This window comes from Hydra vulgaris, chromosome 02 (assembly GCF_038396675.1).
Source record: "Hydra vulgaris chromosome 02, alternate assembly HydraT2T_AEP".
Lineage (NCBI taxonomy): Eukaryota > Metazoa > Cnidaria > Hydrozoa > Anthoathecata > Hydridae > Hydra > Hydra vulgaris.
This window is the reverse complement of record NC_088921.1, coordinates 42610001-42632963: the sequence shown is the minus strand read 5'-3', so window position 1 is coordinate 42632963 and position 22963 is coordinate 42610001. Positions and strand designations below refer to the sequence as shown.

At 27.5% G+C, this 22963-nt stretch overlaps 1 protein-coding gene across 1 annotated transcript in view; it reads right to left on the bottom strand.

The window, feature by feature from the left end:
- The window catches only part of LOC100205504 (parafibromin), a 166111-nt gene that overhangs the window by 136658 nt on the left and 6490 nt on the right, over positions 1–22963 (bottom strand). The window contains exon 3 of the mRNA XM_065790991.1: positions 8502–8540. Within this exon, the coding sequence (XP_065647063.1) occupies positions 8502–8540 (39 nt within the window). The remainder of the gene's footprint in view (positions 1–8501; positions 8541–22963) is intronic.

The window sequence follows — 22963 nt, the reverse complement described above, 5'->3', positions numbered from 1 at the left end:
ATATTATAAATTAAAAAACTATATACTGCCAATTATACTTTAAAAAAAAAACCATTATCAGTAAATTGTTACTTTATTTAAAAGCGTTTCGCTAATATAAAAATGTTTGTTAAGAAGTTTTAATGTAATTTATTTCACTTAAGGTATAATTCAAAATATTTTTCATTCAGCGCATTTTTAAAATGTTTTTTGAAATAGCCACGGTCAAATCGTCAAAGCAAAATGTGATTCGCCTGGTCATATAATGACGTGCGAACACACGTCTTCCTGTGAAAGACTGTGTAGGTATGCATTAGTGTGATAACAAAAAAAAAATTTTTATGAAACCACTTGCAATCGAGAAAAGTTTATGAGTAATTGAAGAATATAAATTGCATTTCTGATTATTTTTAAAAAATTTCCCCCCCCCCCCCCCTCTCTTCGGAAAAAAAAAGTGAAAAAAATTTTTTTTTTTTTAAAATGATATGTGTTTTTTGCTTTATTCAAAAGAGTAATAGTAATAACTAAGCAACTTTTATTAACAAATAAGATACAGAACAGTTAGCAATTTGTCCAAAATGTACAAGAAATGTTTAAAAAATAGTTTTTGCTATGAACTTCAGGTTCAAAAATTCAATTTTTCTTGATTTCGCATGAAGTTCCTCCATCAGTTTTACAGCATGTTCAGCAATTTGGTTAGATCTGGGAATGTCAATTAATGACTCTTCGACTGACCAATGCGTCTCCAAACACTTAACTGGTTTCTTGCATTTTATCTTCATGAGTGAGGTAAACAGTTCATTGAAAGACGCTTCATTGTAGTGTTGCCAATGGAACCAAGCATTTGCCCATTCGTAGCAGATGAAGTCGCATGCTGGAGCAAGGATACTGCGCCACTCTGGTATCAGAAATACTCCTATAATAGCATATATCGCACATGAGTTCCATCTTTCCTTGTGTAAATTTGGGAGTTTCTTCCAGCTGATTCTAGGCCAACATAAAGTTGTTTTGTAATGACGATATGCCTGACATAGTTCATATAAGAACTTAAAATAATCTCGCCACCCAGGGTTCTCGCCTGTGTTAACATCATATGTCGCAACGAGGTGGTAACCAGCCTGAAGAGACACATAGTTTTCTGTTAATTTTTTAATTAAGAAATAGTTGAGTTCTGGTTTGGTCGTTGGCTCTTGAATAAGAAAACCCATGACAGGCTTCAGAAGGAGGTCGAGCACATGGTGCTGACAACCAATATATTGTGGCTTCTGAAAGCACTTGCTCAAGACATCATCCTGTATGAGCTTTACAATCCCGTGTAAACGACCAGTTTTTACTGCAGTCGTGTCTCAGATTATCATGCAAATATTTTCCCAAGCATCGTATTCATCAATTAGCTGATGTAGTTCCTTGTGAATGGTCGCGGCAGAACCACTCTCACATTTAAGAATACCGAGTTTGATTTCGGTTATCAAATTTTTCAGCAGAACAACTTGATACTCTTCCCCTTGCATTCTTTTACCATCAAACTGGAGACAATAGGGATCTTTGCTTTGAATTTTTTGAACAATTTTGGTTTTCATTTTCTGTGCTTCAGAGATTACTCGTTTCCAGACACCCGCCTGACTCGGAAACGGCACATCATGACCATGTTCATCAATGGTTGCAAGAATGTTATGTGCTTTATGTGTAGAAATGTTGTTTTTCAGTACTAGTAAACTCGCTGTTGTAGTGCTTGATCTTTGGTATTTTGGTTTGCATTCAGGAGAAGATGACGTGGAAGAAGAGGTTGGCGACTCGGGTGAAGAATCAGAAGCTTCAGAATCCGAAGATTCTGAGTCACTTTCAAGTGTTTGTGTGGGTTGGGATTGAGAAGAGCTGGCTTGAGGTTGAGTTGTTGATAGTCGGATTTGTATCTTGGGTGGATTGATTCCAAAGGTGCTTGTTTGACCATTGAATAACCAATCTTTCCTTCACTCTTAACTTGCCTCTGGTAGAGTTCTTTATCCGTGCTTTTCCATTCTCCATTAACGTTAGTGACATTAAATAACTGAGAAAGTGTTGCAGTGAATTTATCAGACAATTTCTTTCTGTTTTTGTCATATAAATCAATCAGACTATTGAGCTTCTTTCTGATGAGTGCACTGGATAATAGTGGAAAGTCTAGAATTTCCCTCAAGAGCAATTCTATATATATAATCATAATTTTGATTCGATCCAGTCGCCGTTTTTCGCTGTTGAACAGAAAAGTGAAGTTTCCAAGAATTTGACGGTTTGTGTGATTGGTTAGCTTTTCAACAGATGGAATACTTGGATCCCTTTTCTGTTTAGAAAAGGAGGGCAGATTCTTCATCCAAATATACCTGTTTGACTTTACTCTGTTGCTGAAATTTCTATAAGACATCTTATTGACAATCTTGCACTGAAAACAAAAATATTCAAACGAGTTCACACTTCACACAGTATAGCTGGGATCAAAACAATGATAAAAAACAACATCTATTAACAAACTACTAAACTAACAACCATATGTAAATGTCTTGTTTATAAACAAATGGAAACAGCTGACTGGAATGTGCTTAAAAGCAGTATCGAACGTCATATAAAAATTAAAACTGATAGTCAAACTGTACGATGTGTGCACAAAAAAAATAAGTGGGGGAACTTTTTTCAATTTTTTTAAAAATTGATGTTGCTACTGTCATCTACCTACAATTGTTCCTCTAATGTAAAGGGTTTCAGTTTCATAACGAAAAGTAATGATAATAGTTATTACCCTAGTATGCATGTGTGTATATATGTAAATATGTTAGTTTTTAGGTTGTCATTTTTTATGCACACATATTTATGTATATATATATATATATATATATATATATATATATATATATATATATATATATATATATATATATATATATATTTATATATATATATATATATATATAAATATATATATATAAATATATATATATAAATATATATATATATAAATATATATATATATATAAATATATATATATATATATAAATATATATATATATATAAATATATATATATATATATATATATATATATATATGTATATATATATATATTTATATATAAGTGAGGTTAGTATTGCGGTGTAATACTAACCTCACTGTCATACGAACAAAAACTCTTGTTCGTATGACAGTGCTCAATATTTTTTTTTTTTTTTTTTTTTGTTATTTCACCTTCCCAAGGCCCAGAAGGCCACTGATGAGGAGGCTACTTAATTGTGGTTATAACCCTCTCTCAACTCTATAACTCCGAAACACGAACCTTGACGAACAAGGCCGCTGCGCGGAGAAACAAGTTGAGCGCGGTACTACCAGGGACGTGGTGGGGATCTAACCAGTAAATTGGTAAGTGAGGTAAATTGATTTATTTACACAGTTGCATTGCTTGGTTTCTATTTGCTTGTTGTTGTGCAATATTTTATGATTGTGTGAGTTGATTATTGATTTCAGGTTAGGCATGCAGCTGTAACTAATCTTGATAGAATTTCGATTAAATATTTTATAAAGCTTGTGGCCTGGTGGAAAATGAAAATCTATAAGAGCCAGAAAACGGTTACCTATTTTTGTTTGGACATTTACACTGTACGGAGGGTTGTACCAAATTATATTTCGATTGCGATGTTTTTTTTGTGCTTGGATTTGTTGTGGTTGGTAGATAAGCTTTAGCTTATGTCCTGATTTTTTAAGAGCTTCTTCATATTGTGGAGTAGAATTCATGAAAGTAGTTTTGTTTAATGACATGGAAGATAATATTTGTTCGATATTGCGAGGGATTGCTTTAATTATGCTCGGAGGGTGGTTAGAGTTAGTGTGGATATACCTTAGTTGGTTGTCAGGTTTGCAGTAAGGTTGGAATGAGTTGTTATCTAGATTTAACGTAACATCAAGATAGTTTACAATTTTTATATTAGCTTGGATGGTGATGAGAAGATCGTTACTTTTAAAGATACTTGTTAAATGTTTTTTAATTTTTTCCATTTGCTGACCGTTTTTGTTTTTAAATACGGCGAGGCCATCATCACGATATAATCCGAAATCTTCCTTATTATAATGCTGTGAAATTTGAAATAGTAAAAAAATTCCCACTAGCTCGCACACTTCAGCACCATCAAATGCCTCCATTGTGACATCGAACAATCCTCCTCTTTTTTTGATCCACGCCGTCTCGTTATTGAAAATTAGGGATTTTCTTGCATGTTTTATTAATGCTTTATCTTTGCTTTTTATAATGACATGATGTTCAGCAAAAATCAAAGCATTGTTTAAAGTGTTTTGGTTTATTGATGGATAAAAATCGTTTACATCAAAAACTAGAAACTTGTGTAAATGTTTACTGCCGATTTTTTTAAACCAATCGATTACATTTTTTGTACTTTGCCATTGATTTAAATAAAGCTTACTTTTAAGTTCACAATTAATTTTAGATAATATTATCTTAGTAATTCTTCCTACCTCATTTTTTGAAGGGTTCAAAAGACGTGCAGATGAGTTGTTATCAAAGTTTTCTTTGTGATCTTTTAAAGTGAAGAAACATTCAGACGATCCGTTTACTTCAATTTTTCGGTATACCTCGTGGTTGGATAAAACATTTTTTCCTTCTTTAATGATTTGATCTTTCAATTTTGGGTTAGCCTTTTTGTATGTGGTGGTGATAGCATTTGTTAAAAGTTTGTTATATTGCTCTTTTGATAGTTTGTACATATTGGATGTTTTGTCAGCTTGTATTAGGGTTTTGTCTGATAAACGAATAGCTTTAATATCTTTTTTCATATTGTTTTGAAAGGTGTTACTTACATCACGGAACTTTATTGCTTTAATTAGTTTAATAAGGTCTCTTTCAAATAAAGACATTTCTTTTATTTGCGGCGGACACATTGCAGATTTAATACCGTAGTTTGTATAACTTAGATCGTCTTTGTTTGTTGGATCATTATTAATAAAAAATAATGCTTTCCATCTCTTCTTTTTTAGAGTAACTCTGTCTTGTTTATTAATTTTAATTTAAAGTCTCTTTCTGTTGGTATTGGTATATTTTTTGTAGAGTGATTCAAGTTTATTTTTTCCATCGTTTTGACGACTTGAGTAGAGTGCTCAACTTTGTGGAGCAAATATAAGTGAGGTTAGTATTGCGGTGTAAAATATAAAAACTCTTCGTATGACAGTGCTCAATATTATGTTCTACGGTATTTATTTTTAAGTTTTTAAAACGGTTTTTTGACATTTTTTGTTTGTATTCACGTCTGATGATTGCCTTCGGGCATGAAACTTTGAGTCTCGCTATTTAGTTGTTTTTATTCATTTAATTACATAAAGTATATTTATATTTATATATATATACAATAATTCATCATTAGGTTTTTTATAAGGCCAATAAGAATTTTCCGAGAGGTTAAATGTGACATCAAGAAAATTCACAATTTTTAAATTAATGTTTATTTCAACTTGGAAGCTTGTTTGGAAAAATGTTTTTTCCATTATTATAATACTTTTCTTAATTTTTTTAAGTTAATGTCCTGATTTTTTTCTCCATTATTATTAAACTATTATAGCCTAATAGATTAGAATTAACTATTTTAGCTATATATATATATATATACATACATATATATATATATATATATATATATATATATATATATATATATATATATATATATATATATATATACATATATATATATATATATATATATATATATATATATATATATATATATATATATATATATATTCGCCCTGACGTAGTTTTTTGACGTTTGACATTGTAGTGGTTTCATCTACTGTCATTGTTTCTATATTTTCTATATTCAAAATCTGTTTTTTGTGATTTGTGATTAACAACATTTGATCTAGGTATCTATGACAAGATTAAACTTTGTATGGTTTTGTTGTATTTTATAATTTTTTATATATTCTATATCTTATTGACTTTTATTTATCCAATAGGTACCAATTTTAGTAACTTGTTGTGTTTATAATAAAGTTTTATTTAACAGCATCACATTTGTAGTTGAATATTTTGTTGTTTTCTATTAGAAGATAATAATTTTTATTATTTAATACTATCATTTATATTTTATTCTATTGCTTTTTGTTATTTTTGTTAAAAATTTCATTTATATTTTATTCTATATATTTTTCTTTATTTATTTTTATATATGTATATATATTTATTTTATTTTCATTTTGTCATAGTATTTGGAATTGAATTCATATTTTTTCAAAAATACTAAGTCTTTACAAATTTGGGTAAAATTAGTGTTTTGACAGTTTGTTTGAAGTCCTTTTTTACTGCAGCATGGAGCAGGCGTAAATCGCAGGGTAAAGCATAAATGGCGATGATGTTTATATGACAGGGTAAACTAGGTATTGGTGCTGAGTAGGGAAGGTCGATTTTGAAACTGTCTTATTGGACTATTGGAAACGGGTGTTTTACTGCAAGTTAAAATATCACTCTGAAGGAATTTTTGTATAATTGCTTAGTTTTTTGAGGAGAGCTAATTTTTCATCTATTTTAATGTATAAAAACAATGTTTTTAAAAAAGTTTCAAATAAAAACGGTGTTAAAAACAATGCTTTGAGAGAAAACATTTTTAAAGTTTATTGATTTTAGCATAATATTTAAAAGAAAAAATGTTTTTATTTTAATTTTATATCCAATTAAATAATAATGTTTTATATTTTTGTGATAAGGTTTATTAAACAAGTTTACTAAAACAAATAAGGTTTTTTAAACCTAAAATGATATAAAGTAACGATTTTATTTTATTTTCTCCTAAGATTAACTCAGTTAACAAATATGCGGTTGCATAAATAACTCTTCCTTAAATCAAAAAATTAAACAAATAGGTAAAAAAAATAAGCGGAAATTCACTTTTTTGAGTATTTAAAGTCCTGATTTACAGAAAATGTAATTCTTTATCTAAAGCGTATCAGCCTGATTTTAAAAGTTGCCATCAAATACTGAACTCAATTCAATTCAACTTTATTTTAATTAAGAAAATATATATATTTTAGGCTTTAAAATATTTTTAAAAAAAAACACCTATTTGAGATTTTAATATAAAATATGGAAAACAGCAACTTTTTTTGGCTTATTTTTAAAAAACCTTTTTTTAATAACTTTTTTAAACCATAAATCAATTTTTTTTGAAATCAGCATAGGATTTCTTATCTTTTAAGACCCATGATGACAATATTTTGAATAATTTTTTCTTCACATATATAGGACCCTGTCCGATTTTTGTTTCCTCGAAAATTGGTGCAAAATGGAAAGCTAAAATTTTCATGATGTTTTTAATAGTATTAAATTGCATTTATCTCAACTAGTCCAAGATCCATTTTCCAAAAAAAGTTGAATATCAATCTGTTCTAATGCTGAGCCTCTTCAAATAAAATAACAAAAAGCAATAACAATAAAACAATAAAATAAAACAAACAAAACTCTCTAGAATATAACAACTTACTACAATATAACAATACAAAACTTACTTCAATATAACAATACAAAACTTACTATAATATAACAATACTGATTATTTGTTTCAACTCCAATTTTGTAAAAAACTAAAATAACTAAAAAGTAGTCAATATAGCATCAAAATCTTTATATTTTAATTTAATTTATGTAATAATGTGCCTGGTAAGTTCCCATTTAGAACTCACTTTTTCAAATTGCTTTATATTATGCTTTTTTTTTTTTGTTTCCTTAACAACCAATCAAATAAAGCGGGAAAAAGAATTAATAATGTTTTATCTGTGAACAAAAAAAAATATTTAATACTTATTTGTTATACTAATTATTACTACAGCCTATCAGTCAGCTGACTTTTTATAATTTGATAACAATTTCAAGATATTAGACTACAAAACTACATGTCTTTTCTTGTAATTCAAGAATGTAAGTTGAATTGTAACTTTGTTTATTTATTTAAAAAGTGTTTGAAACACTATTTTTTTATTTTTGAATAATTAATAAAAAATTTACTTTAAATATAATATACTTGTGGAATGTTTAATATAACCTTATTAAACATTACTCAAGTGTTTCTATTTTGTTCAAGACTATTTTTGTTGTTGTTGTTGTTGTTGCATATTAGTAATTATAAATGTTCTAAAGAATAAATCAATAGTAAATGAAACTGAATCTTGAAACAGTGAACAATATCAAAACTTAAGTGTTATTGTCTTAAACAGTGAACATCATCAAAACTTATGTATTATAGTCGTAAACAAATTGAAAAAGTCTAGAAAACAAAAATATTGTAATTACTTTGAAAAATTGAAAAATATTGTAATTAACCAATAAAGCTCAATTGTTTTTACTAAAACCAATTATTTATATGATATAAAATATGTCAAAAAATAAAATATGTAAGAGCTTTAATTGTATTTATATGATAAATAAATTGTAAGGACAAATCAGTAAATAGAAATAGCCTAAAATGATATTACAAGTAAAAAAATATCCTAAATCATACCCTTCTATCAGGGAATCGAACAACAGGAACATTTGCCGCCTATGAATGGAAGTATTTAAAAAAATTACTTTATTTAAAAAAGAAATGCAAATATACATTTTTCAAACACAATAAATTTTAAAAGTATTATTAAAGACACACAGTATATATAAAGTATACACAAAAAAGTGTTATTAATAACAAACAGTATATATAAAAAATACACAAAACAGTGTTATTAAAGACAAACAGTATATACAAAATATACGCAAAACAGTGTTTTTAAAGATAAACAGTATATACAAAATATACGCAAAACAGTGTTATTAAAGATAAACAGTATATACAAAACATACACAAAACAGTGTTATTAAAGACAAACAGTATAAACAAAATATACACAAAACAGTGTTATTAAAGACAAACAGTATATACAAAATATACACAAAAGAAATTAGAATTTTACATTATAAACAAAATATTAAAAAATAAAATTTTTTATTTTTTCATCATCATGATTTTCATGAAATTATGCACTGGATTATAAACGAAGCCATATTTAAAAAAAATAATTAAATAAAATAGCTCAAACTGCAATTTTACCTAAAAAAAATATTTCATTTTTACGAAGCTCGACCTATAGTAATATTTGCTGTTAATCATAGATCAATACAAAGTGTTAGAAAAATTTATTTGAAATGTCTGAAAATTGAACTTTTATTTAATTGGTATATTTTTAGATATATTTATGTTCTAAAATTTGTCTATAGTTATACTTTGTTTCGTCTTAAGTTATTAAGCTGCCTATGTTTTGTTGTTTTATAGAAAAAATATTTATAACCTGCAAAGATTTAGTAATAGAAAAATGAAAAATGTTAGAAACAGTTAAATTAATTTTGCCATTAAAGTTCTAATTTAATTTTTTTTTTTAAACATCTTCACATTCAACAAGGCTGTAACCACTATTGGAGTTGGAAGTTGCTGAAAGAGAAAAGATGAAGTTTATAGAGCAAGATAACGATTAACAGACAACTTAAAAGATTGCAAATTATATGAATCAGGAAAACAAGATGAAGGAAGCGAATTCCAAAGAACTGATGTTTGAGGAAAAAAAATTTGATGAATAAGAATTTTTGGACCACTTATGAACAGTCACAGTAAAAGGATGAGACTTAATTGAATGACGAGTAATAAGAAAATGAGTTTTAGTAGATGCACAAGAGACACTTACTCTTTAAAGCAGTGTCTATTATAGTATTTATAGCAAAGAGAAAGAGAAGCAACATTACAACCATGTGATAACAATTGGAGGTTGGATGCAAGAGCAGGTCTAATTATGTTTACAATGCATTTTTTTTGAGATTTATAGAGATAAAGAATAGAATCCTGAGTAAGAGAGTGGCAAGCACAATAAAAAGATGCAACCTTAGCAGATGCTAATTTTGATTATTTCGCCATTGAGAGCCCCATGGTGTAGCAGAAGTGAGATCCTTTGATTTAAAAGTACATTAGTAAACTTATATCTCTCAAGACAATATTTCCAAGTATTTGTATTTGCTTTTGTTAATATCTCATTCAATATTTTGTTTTGGAAAGTTTAATTAACTTTTAACTTATTTTCTAATGTTTATCTATGATATGAACACAACTTGTCCTAGCACTTGGGGATCCCTTTAAAGTCAAGCAAGATAACGATTAACAGATTGTTATATTGCATTATAAACTTCATCGTAAAAAGCTGTTCATCAGGACAACTTCTATACTATTATTGGTAAGGAAGGATTCCATATTTATAAAGATTACACCTGAAACAGCATAGGAAGATTATGGAGAAGACCAGCATGCCAAACTATATCAAAGGCTTTATAACCTCTCAAAATCTATTTAATTCACAATAAAACCTGTCAGTTATTACTGCTAACAAATCAGCAGTTGAACAAGAAGATCAAAATCCATATTGATAATCGGAAAGTAAATTATTAGATTCAAGATAAGAGATTAAGTGTTTGTTATTTTAACAACTTAAAAACTTTGCTTACAATAGGAAAAAAACTAATGGAACGATAGTTAGACGAGTAAGATCGCACTCCAGAACTTTTGAAAATAGGGATAACTTTTGAAAATAGGGATAACTTATTTTCTAATGTTTATCTATGATATGAACACAACTTGTCCTAGCACTTGGGGATCCCTTTAAAGTCAAGCAAGATAACGATTAACAGATTGTTATATTGCATTATAAACTTCATCGTAAAAAGCTGTTCATCAGGACAACTTCTATACTATTATTGGTAAGGAAAGATTCCATATTTATAAAGATTACACCTGAAACAGCATAGGAAGATTATGGAGAAGACCAGCATGCCAAACTATATCAAAGGCTTTATAACCTCTCAAAATCTATTTAATTCACAATAAAACCTGTCAGTTATTACTGCTAACAAATCAGCAGTTGAACAAGAAGATCAAAATCCATATTGATAATCGGAAAGTAAATTATTGGATTCAAGATAAGAGATTAAGTGTTTGTTATTTTAACAACTTAAAAACTTTGCTTACAATAGGAAAAAAACTAATGGAACGATAGTTAGACGAGTAAGATCGCACTCCAGAACTTTTGAAAATAGGGATAACTTTTGAAAATAGGGATAACTTATTTTCTAATGTTTATCTATGATATGAACACAACTTGTCCTAGCACTTGGGGATCCCTTTAAAGTCAAGCAAGATAACGATTAACAGATTGTTATATTGCATTATAAACTTCATCGTAAAAAGCTGTTCATCAGGACAACTTCTATACTATTATTGGTAAGGAAGGATTCCATATTTATAAAGATTACACCTGAAACAGCATAGGAAGATTATGGAGAAGACCAGCATGCCAAACTATATCAAAGGCTTTATAACCTCTCAAAATCTATTTAATTCACAATAAAACCTGTCAGTTATTACTGCTAACAAATCAGCAGTTGAACAAGAAGATCAAAATCCATATTGATAATCGGAAAGTAAATTATTGGATTCAAGATAAGAGATTAAGTGTTTGTTATTTTAACAACTTAAAAGCTTTGCTTACAATAGGAAAAAAACTAATGGAACGATAGTTAGACGAGTAAGATCGCACTCCAGAATTTTTGAAAATAGGGATAACTTGTTAAACAGTTTTAAAAGTATAGACGACAGCTCCAGAGAATACTTCTACTATAACATGTTGTCAGGACTACAAGCTGTAGAAGAGTCTAAGCAAGAAATAGTGATTTATACAGAAATTGGAGTGATACTAATGTCAAGCAATGGATCAACCTGTCGGCTACATCAGGTAGGATGTAGTTGGTGTAATCTAGAGATGAGATTGATAAAAAATTCTTAGCAAACAATCCAGCCTTTTCTTTAGGTGAGGTAACAAAACCTAAACCATGCAAAAGAGGAGGAATAACAAATTTGCCCTTATTATAGACACTATTAAAGATTCTCAAGAAGCCTACAGAGCCTAATTTTAGAGATAAAATACAAGATTTTGTGACCTTAGAATAGTGGGCTTTGATGTTAGATAAAACCTTTTTACAATGATTTCTAGCAATAGTAAATAGTCAATTGTTCTCTGGAGAATTGCTTTGGCAATAGATATGGAAGTAATGGTTATCATTGGAAATTGCAGCAACACAATGAGAGGAAAACCATGGTGAAGAATAAAGCTTGATTTGGAATCGTTGTGAGGGGATAAAAAATTCTATGCCAGCCTGATTCCAAAAAGTTACATAAGAAGCACATTCGTCAACAGGAAGATGAAAGATTTCTACCCAAGAGCCATCACAAAGAAAATCACTGAAAGAGTCCCAGTCAGCTTTAAGGTAGTTGTAAGAGGTACAATGATAGAGGGATTCTGATGATGAAGGAGAATGAGATAATAGTTTTAGAGAGATCAAACTGTGTTCAGAACCGCTTAAGGGTAAATGTGGAAAAACTAAGCACTGACTAGGATCAGAAACAAGACATTAGTCAAGAAGAGAAGGTAAATGATTCGGATTGTTTGCAAAGCAAGTTGGAAAGTTGACTATTTGTGTTAGAGATTGAAAAAGACAAAAGTTTTCAGCCATAAAACATGCTGAGTCATTGACACTAGAACCAAGCTATTCAGTGTGATGATCCTTAAAGTCACCAACAATAACGTTTTGGCTGAAAGAAAAAAAATCTTGAGATGAAGGAGAGCAATATAGAACAAAGAGAAAAGTGATAGAGTGAAGTGGCATAAAACGAAAGCAAATATAAGATAAGCAAAACAAAATAAAAAATTAGATCGTGGACTCAAACTTAGTTTCCCTACAAACAGGTGTAGCAAATGTAAATGCCCAGGCCAAGCATGTGACTATTGGAGTCTTTACGAATTAGGAAGATATATGAATAAGGAAGATAACCATCAACAATAAGATCACAATGAGACGGCTGAACTCAAATTAGTCTCAAAAAAAGCAAATAGGTCTGGTGAACTTTGAAAGAGACAAGACTCAACAAAAAAAAAGTTACTTCGAAGACCACAAATATTAGTGAATGATAAAATTAGAAAACTTGGTGGTGACAATTACAATTAAAGTACTTTGAGTAACTTCAAAGTACATATATATATATATATATATATATATATATATATATATATATATATATATATATATATATATATATATATATATATATATATATATTATTTTAGTGAAATAAAAAACTTTTTAGTTTGAAAAACATGTTTCAACCTTGCAAAGTTCATCATCAATTTAAAATGTCATTTTAAACTGACGGTGAACTTAGTAAGTTCGAAACATGTATTTTAAACTAAAATATGGTTTTTATTGCACTAAATTAATAATATCATTTGTGCTTACCAGACCTTTTGGATATATATATATATTTATATATATATATATATATATTTATATATATATATATATATATATATATATATATATATATATATATATATATATACTATATATATATATATATATATATATATATATATATATATATATATATATATATATATATATATATATATATATATATATATATATATATCAGAGAAAATTGCTGACCTCATTTCTATATTTTATGGTAACTTTTTTGTGTCAAACTTTTTTTTGACAACCTAATGCCAACCTCTAACAGTTTGAGGTTGGCAATAAATGAGGCTAATAAATGAGGCTTTGGGAAGGTGAATTAAAATTTCAAAAAAATGCTAAAATTTAAATAAAAACAGTTTTTCTTTACATTATTTAGTGCTGTCATTGCACACATTATGTAAGATTTCTTAATTTTTTAGATATAACATCAAACTTAGATAAAAGAATATTGTCTTATGTTTCTATATTGTTCAATAGTTTTGAATATTATTGTATTCAATAGTTTACATTAATGTTAAATAGTTTTTCACCTATGTTATACAAACGGTTTGCATTACCAGGAAATAAATTATCATTTTTCCTAATTCATATAAATTTCATATTTTAACCTTCAAAAACAAACACTTAATTAAAATAAACATAACCATTATATATATAAAGATTTAGATATTTTTCAATGAAATTTATTAATAACAAGTTTTATTGACATAAGTTAGTTATATATCATATAACTAACTTATGTCAATATATATCGTAGTCATCTTCAGTTAAAATATATTAAAATGCAATCAAATTAGTAACAACTAGTTTTTTAATTAGTAATTAGTTTCAACCAAATTAGTAACATCAAGTTGAACTAATTGAGACCTTATAATTAAAAGTACAATAAAAATACAATTGAAAACTGTAACAAATATTTTAAAAACGATAAAAAAATGGTAATGTTAGAAGGAATTAAAAGTGTTTTTACATGGCTCACTTGTTTATTAACAGTGGGTTTTTCCCAATCTATGTACAAGCTTTCTTTAGTTTTTCAATTTTGGATTAAAAAACTAGCATGATTAAACAGCTTTCATTTGAATGAATATGTTTATAAATGCGCGAGTTTTTATCCCTTTTATAGTGCTCGATTATTCATCCTTTTATAGTGCTCGATTATTCATCCTTTTATAGTGCTCGATTATTCATCCTTTTATAGTGCTCGATTATTCTTGTTTTTAAATAGCTAGTAGTTTTGCCAATATACATTTTATTATATTATTTTTTTATTATATACAATATGGTGTTTTTATTGAATATTTAGTTAGATATTTTTTAGTTATAAATTAAACTAAATATATATATATATATATATATATATTTTTTAGTTATAAATTAAACTATATATATATACATATATACATATATATATATATATATATATATATATATTTATATATATATATATATATATATATATATATATATATATATATATATATATATATATATATATATATGTATATATATATATATATATATATATATATATATATATATATATATATATATATATATATATATATATATATATATAATATATATATATATATAGCTTAACTTAGCTAGAAAAAAATTTATAATACTTAATATATTATAATTTTATGCTTACATTTACTATTTATTAAATACTGGCATACATTTATATATTTTTAAACTCTAATTTATTCCCAACAATATTGCAAGCAACCACTTTTAAGTTATGAGTTACTTTATAATAGAGAATAAGTTAAAATACTAGAAAACATATATCTGAAGATTTAAAAAGTTGTAAGTGGTACAAAAAAAAAAAATATGAAGATGGGTAAGAGTTATAAGGTTTTTTTGATGTTCAAGGGAAAAAACTGGATTAATAAAAGTTTTTTTAGCATGAAAGGAAAGATATAGTAAAAGGATGCAATTTGTTAAATAAAAAGCCGTGCAAGAATGAGTTTTGGTTTATCGTAATAGAGATAATAGCTCGTTTGAGCATTGACCATAATTGTACTTGTAGAAAAAAGAAAGAAATGCAACCTTACAATAATGGAAGAGTGGCTCAAGCTTGGCAGATAAAGCAGATCTAATTACATTAACAACGTGCTTTTAGACTTTGTCTGAGAGTAAGAGAGTTGTTATTCTTCAATATAGGAATGCCAACAATATTGCAATATTTTTTTGCAGTAAAGAAATGAGTTTTGTTGTTTAACAAAAATTGTGGATTCTGAGTCAAGAATTTAAATCCATAAGCCACTGCAAGCTTTAGAAACTAATAACAGAGTGAAGACTAATCGTAGGATAGTTGGAGAGGTAAGTGTTTTCTAGAGTTTGAAAAAACTAGAACCACTGATTTAGCACTTTTTAAAAGTTTAGCAAAAATTGAAGAGAGTTCTGGAGAACGCTTTTTTAAGACTATGATGGAAATCTATTCTGTAGCACAAACTGTAGAAGTGTTTAATTGAGAATTAACTTTAGCATTGAAAGTCAGAGTGATTCCGATGTTTAACAATGGGTTAATCTGTTCAACTGTCAAGAAGAGTATGGCCATTAGATTCAAGAGTCAAATTAGAGTAAGATTTCTTTGCAATTAACTCTGTCTAATTCTGGGGAGAAGTAAAAAGATCAGACCCATGAATTAGAGATTAAATGTTAGACTTACTTTAGTTAATGACATTGTTGAAGACTAACCAAAAGTCTCTAGAACCTAACATCTGAGATAAGATACAAGATTTAGTAAAATGAGTATAACAGAGCTTAACATCAGACAGGACTTTTTTACATTGACTTCTTGCAATAATAAAAAGACATTTGTTCTTAAGAGATGTTCTTGTAATAAAGATGAAAAAAATGATTAATGTTTAATAAAGCAACTGCTCAAGATGGTGAAAAATGTGGAGTAGAATAAAGGTTGACTTGAAATTGAAGAGAAGTAATAAAAGCTTCCAAACTTTTATTCCTGAAGGAATAAAAGCTTCCAAGATGCACTTTATGCATACATATTATGGATATAAACATATATGTTTCCTATTTATTTAGATGCTGGTATACGATATCTTTTCATTGTTATATAAACTTTAGTTTATGAAGTATTTGCCGAAAGAGAAGATGATCAGATGGATATGTGGTGTGACTCTAGCAAGACAAAAAAAAGGAATCATAATCTTAGATTAGAAAAAACACTGTATCGAACAACGTTTGTTAGAAAAGATTTAAGTAATTTAGGTATCAGCATGTAGAGAGGTAGCAGCTTCAGTAGAAAATGGTAGTGGTAGAAGTAAGAAAACTTGAAGAGAGTGCCTTACATATTGTATGAATGAGCTTTAGTTAAGAAAGAAAAGTGCTCTAGGCTTTAGCCTTCCTCTTTTATGCTCTTGATGATGATAATCATGATCAAATGATAATGAAGATGATCATGATTATGATAATAATAATGATGACTATCATGATTATGTTGACCATAATGATGTTTATATATGTATATATATACAAAATATAACATGAATTATGAATTAAAAATATATACATTAGGATGTATAAACATTTATGCAGCCCCGGTCACAAAACCCGGCCCCGGTCAAAATTCAACCTCGGTCACTTGCTATGTATATATATATACATATATATGTATATATATACATTATATATATATATATATATATATATATATATATATATATATATATATATATATATATATATATATATATATATATATATATATATATATATATATATATGTATATTAAAACAGTAGATATAAAAGGTTTTGCATCCAAAACACTGTGGCCCTTGTTTCTTTACATTAAGGTCTAGAATTGATTCAAGATAAATCATAACACTCTACCAAGATCTTATATCTTATTTTTTTGAGTTCATTGATCAAATCATTAATCTGGACTTTATATCTTGCGTACAACACACCTCATTTAATAGTAGTTCATATGGCATTGACAATGATTAAAAAATCCTTTTATCAATAATATATATATTAATTATATTGAACAATGATCACCATAACATAACCACCATTATGTAATGGTGGTTCCATCACTGTTTACTTTTGCCATAACATGTTGAAAACGATAAGTTTTTGCCAAATCATACTTACCTAACTTTTGCTTCTAGGTTTTTTTACCTGTAGCAGAGTGTGCCTAGAGCATGAAAAAATTCTTCTGACTTTAATTAGTAAATTCGTATTGTATTGAACAAATTGAGATCAGACCAAAAAAAATTGAAATTCATCATACCCTTTCACTTTTGTAGATTAAATGTAAATTAACACCTAATAGAAACTTAATTAAATTTAAATTTGTAATTAAATTACATTTAATTACAAATTTAAATTTAACTAACACTTAATAGAAATTTAATTAAATTTAAATTTGTAGATTAAATATAAATTATAAGTTTAAGAAAAAAATTTAATTAAAATATGTAACTTAAAATTACATCATTACTATTCTTTGATAAGAACTTTAAAATACTAAAAAATAAAAATGATTTTATAAATTAAAAAAAATCTTATTAAGTAAAAAAAATCTAAACATGTTATGTAATTCCTGAACTATTACATACAGAAGAAAAGATGAGGAACGAACATTTAGAAATAAAGTGATGGCAAAAAATATCCCATAGGAGCCCACATATAAGCTCAACTATTTCATAAAATATAGTCTTTCTAATTTCATGGGGAAAAGTTACACTGCTCAAAAATGCCCAATAATTTAGTAATTTAAATTTTGAAATTTACTTCCAGGCATTATGAAAACTCCAAATTTAAATGTTTATGCTTATGTTAAATTAGGATGCTTTGAAAAAATCGCAGCAATTGGAGCCTGGAAACAAAAATTAATAAACATTTTTGAGATGAATCAAAATATAATGTTTTAAGATGAATCAAAATATAATGTCTGGATCTGAGAGCAAAAGGTATGTCAGACACCCTAAAAACTAGGAAAGATTATGGTACAGGATTTGCTTTTTATATATATATACATATACATATACATATATATATATTTATATATATATATATATATATATATATATATATATATATATATATATATATATATATATATATACATATATATATACACATATATACATATATATACATTTTTTTTTATACATATGTATACATATATATATAATGTCTGGATCAGAGAGCAAAAGGTCAGACATACAACTGGTGCATATAATGTACTGGCAAATCCATGTGATTTCTTACAAAATCATTATAAGCTGTCTTTAGTAATACTTTTGTTAATCTGGAAGTTGCACGAGTTAATAAACCCATCTTGAATTGCATTTGGAAACAATTGAATCTACTTGATTTTGTTAGTCGTTGATCTAAAACTACACCAAGTTACCTAATTGTTTTTTCCAATTTGTTGCAAATTCATCTAGGATTTTATCTAGAACTATTTTAGTTTTTTCTGATAATTCTTTACCTTGTACTTCGAAAATAATAAATTGATATAATATAGTTGAGTGTCAAGCATATAATTGATTGCGTAGCATTAAATCAAGGGTTTAACGCTTCATAATTAAACCAAAAATAAATCCATTTAAAAATGCCAGAGAAATTAAAAATGAAATAAAAGATATAATTTTTGAGTAAGTGGAAAATGAGTCATTACATAATTGCATATGTTTTATGAGGATGAATTTAAAAAAGCTTAAAGAAGCCTTAAACAAAATAAATGTCAAAAACCAATTGATCTTCTGTAAAGATCATCGTAAATGGACATTTAAAAAATACCGAAACATTTTGTGGAACGTTGACATTTTGTGGAACGTTGAAATATCGACTTGCGCATTCAACGTGACAAGCCGTTTATTTTTTTTTCTGAATACGTAAGAAACATAATTATTACTAATTTTTTTTTTTTTTTTTTTTTAATTATTATTCAAAATTTTTTTTTTCTTGTCGTTTTTTTTGCAAATTTTTATAAACTTCTCTATTTTTCATTTTTTTTTTTTTTTCAATTTAATTTTTAGTTGATATATATATATATATATATTTTTGTTTTCTTTATAAAATTTATATAACATAATAAATAAACATAATAAATATATATATATTTTTTCTTTCAGATTTTTTTTTTTAATTGTAAATTTTATTTTACTATTATTGTTATTATTATCCTGTTATTATTTTCATATTTATTCATTATTAATTTCATAAAATCGACACGACGTCATAACAATATTCATGATTAAGCAAGGTAAACTTAGCTGTTCGGAACTATCCGATATTATACGTGATCAAAATGAAACTATTCAAAGACTTATAAAAAGAATTGAATTATTAGAATCGAAAAAAGAAACCGAAAATAGTTCAGCTACATTTTGGTCAAATCTTTATCACAAAAATAAATCTGCAGAAAAAGCTATTGTTGTAAACTCAATTACCAAAACTATATTATCTGAACAGGAAGAAAAAAAAAAGCGTGAAAAGAACATTATCGTTTTTGGAATTCCAGAATCAAAAAAAATAAATGAACTTGAAAAAAACAACGACGACAAAAAAATAATTGACGAGATATTTGAGGAAATTGGTAAAGGCAATGAAAAACCTATTAAAATAATAAGATTAAAAAACAAAAAAGACTCAAAAACTCCTCCGCCCATTATTGCAGTACTTCCTGAAAACAGCGAACGTAATAAAGTTTTACTTGCCGCTAGGGAATTGCGCAAAAAGATAAAATATACAAACGTCTTCATTAATCCAGATATGACACTCGCCGAAAGGCAAATCGATTCTCAACTTAGAAAAGAAAGAAATAAGAAAAACCAAATTCTCCTTGAAAATGAACCAAACTCACCCTTTCGATGGTGCATTAGGCGCAACGAAGTCATCAAACTTAATTTCAGTAAACAAAAAATATAAAAAAACTATAAAAAATTGGATTAATTTTCAAACCATTAAAAAAGTTACTGAAATTAAATCCGTCAAAGCTATATACACAAACATCGACTCCTTCCTAAATAAACGCCACGAGCTCAAACAAATTGTAAACAATCTGAAACCCGAAATTATTTTTTTAACAGAAACTCTGCCTAAAAATAAAAAAATTGAAGTTAATGATCTGGAGTTTGCTATTGAAAATTACTTACTACATACAAATCACAAGAATAGTTCTTGCCGAAGAGGTTTAGCAATATTTATACATAACAAACTAAAGTCATCCCTAATAAACCTAGATATATTTCCATCTGAATCGCTCAGTTGTGAAATTGCAACGAAAACTTCTAAGTTATTGTTAAGTTTATATTACAGATCACCAAATAGTAACGATGAAAACACTAACTGCATAAATCAACACATTGCCAAACTTTCAAACAAATATCCAAACATTCTTATTATAGGAGATTTTAACTACCCAGATATCATCTGGCAAAATCCAAAACAGCCTATTACAAATTCCTCTAAATCAATTAAATTTACTGAAAATATTCGTGATTCTTTTTTAACCCAACATATTTCAAATGCAACACACATCAGACAAAATCAAAATCCTTCTACAATTGACCTCTTATTTACTTCTGATGAAAACATGATCTCCTTTTTAACTCATCTAGCACCCATTGGCAAAAGTCATCATCAACTACTCTACTTTACTGTATCGATTGAATCTATTATAAATTTACCACAATACCATACAAAGCATTTATACACAAAAGGGAACTATGACAAAATTAATGAAGACCTTGCAAATATTAAACTCTGTCCAACATCCAACTTAGACCAACTATGGAGTATCTTTTTCAATAAACTTAAAACTACTATCAACAATAATATCCCAAAATCTAACTTTAATAATAAAAAACGCTCAAAGTGGATTGACTTTCAAATAATCAACGAATTTAAATTTAAACGAGAGAAATATCGTCAATATATATTGAACAGAAATGAAGAAACATATAATGAGTACCGCATTTCACGAAACAAAGCAAAAACTGCGTGCAGAAAAGCAATTATTGAATTTGAAAAAAAACTGGCGAGAGACATAGACCAAAATCCAAAAGCATTTTACTTGTATGTCAAATCAAAAAGAAAAAACAAAGAAACATTCCCTGACATCCAATACAATAATATTGTTGCAACTACTGATCTAGATAAAGCTCATCTATTCAATATTTGTTTTGCTGATACTTTTTCAAACAAAAAAATAACAGCAACACCACCATTTAACCTAACATATAAAAATGTAAATCCACTAACAAACAATATTGATCTAAGTCCGGAAAATATCGAAACATACCTCAAAAGTCTAAACTCATCTAAATCACCAGGCCCTGATGCATTACACCCAATAATATTTAAGAAAACTTGCTTTCAAATGTCTAAACATCTATCTACTATTTTTAACAAAGTACTTGAGAGTGGATCAATACCCCAAATATGGAAAGACGCAACAATTACACCCATATTCAAAAAAGGAGAAAGATCAAAAGCACTTAATTATAGACCTATCAGTATAACTTGTACTTTAATAAAAATCTTTGAAAAAATTATAAAAAATCATATTATGACACACCTGATTAAAAATAACTTATGAAGTCCACACCAATATGGATTTCGTCCAGATCATTCCTGCTTAACTAACCTTTTAACTGTAATTAATTATTGGATGTCATCACTTGATAATAATATTCCCATCGACAACATTTATCTTGATTTTGAAAAAGCCTTTGACAAAGTTCCACATAAATTTCTTATTTCGAAACTTAAAGCTCATGGTATAAATGGATCAATACTATATTGGATTAAAAACTTTTTGAAAAACCGTAGACAAAGAGTTGTTGTTAATGGAAATTATTCAAACTGGGTACCCGTTAAAAGTGGAGTTCCCCAAGGCTCCGTCCTTTCAGCTTTACTTTTTATTATATATGTCAACGATATCCCTGAAGTAATCAAATCAAAAGCTGCTCTTTTTGCTGACGATACCAAAATCTTCCGTTCTATTGAAAATACTCAATCTGCCCAAGAATTACAAAATGACATCGACGCTCTTGTTACATGGTCTCAAAAATGGGGAATGAAATTTAACATTGATAAATGTTCTGTAATGCACTTAGGAAACAACAACAAATCCCATACTTATAATATGCATGATCCAGAAAAAAATATAAGAGTAAACATTAAAACCACAAATTGCGAACGAGATTTAGGTGTTCACATAGATTCGAACTTATTATTTTCCAAACACACAACTATTCAAGTCAACAAAGCCACACAAATAATAGGAATAATAAAAAGAACATTTACATCATATCCAGACTTATTATCCTTCAAAAAACTATTTTCAGCACTAGTCCGCCCTCAACCAGAATACTGTGGATCAATCTGTAACCCTGGACTTCTCAAAGACAAACGGCAACTAGAAAATGTGTTAAGAAGAGCTTCAAAACGAATCAATGGATTACAGGATCTACTGTATGAACAAAGATTGTTGGCATTAAATATGACAACTGTAAAATACAGGCTACTTCGTGCAGACCTAATCAACGTCTACAAATGGTGCAAAAACAACAATAGTGACAGAAGTCTTTTTGAAATAG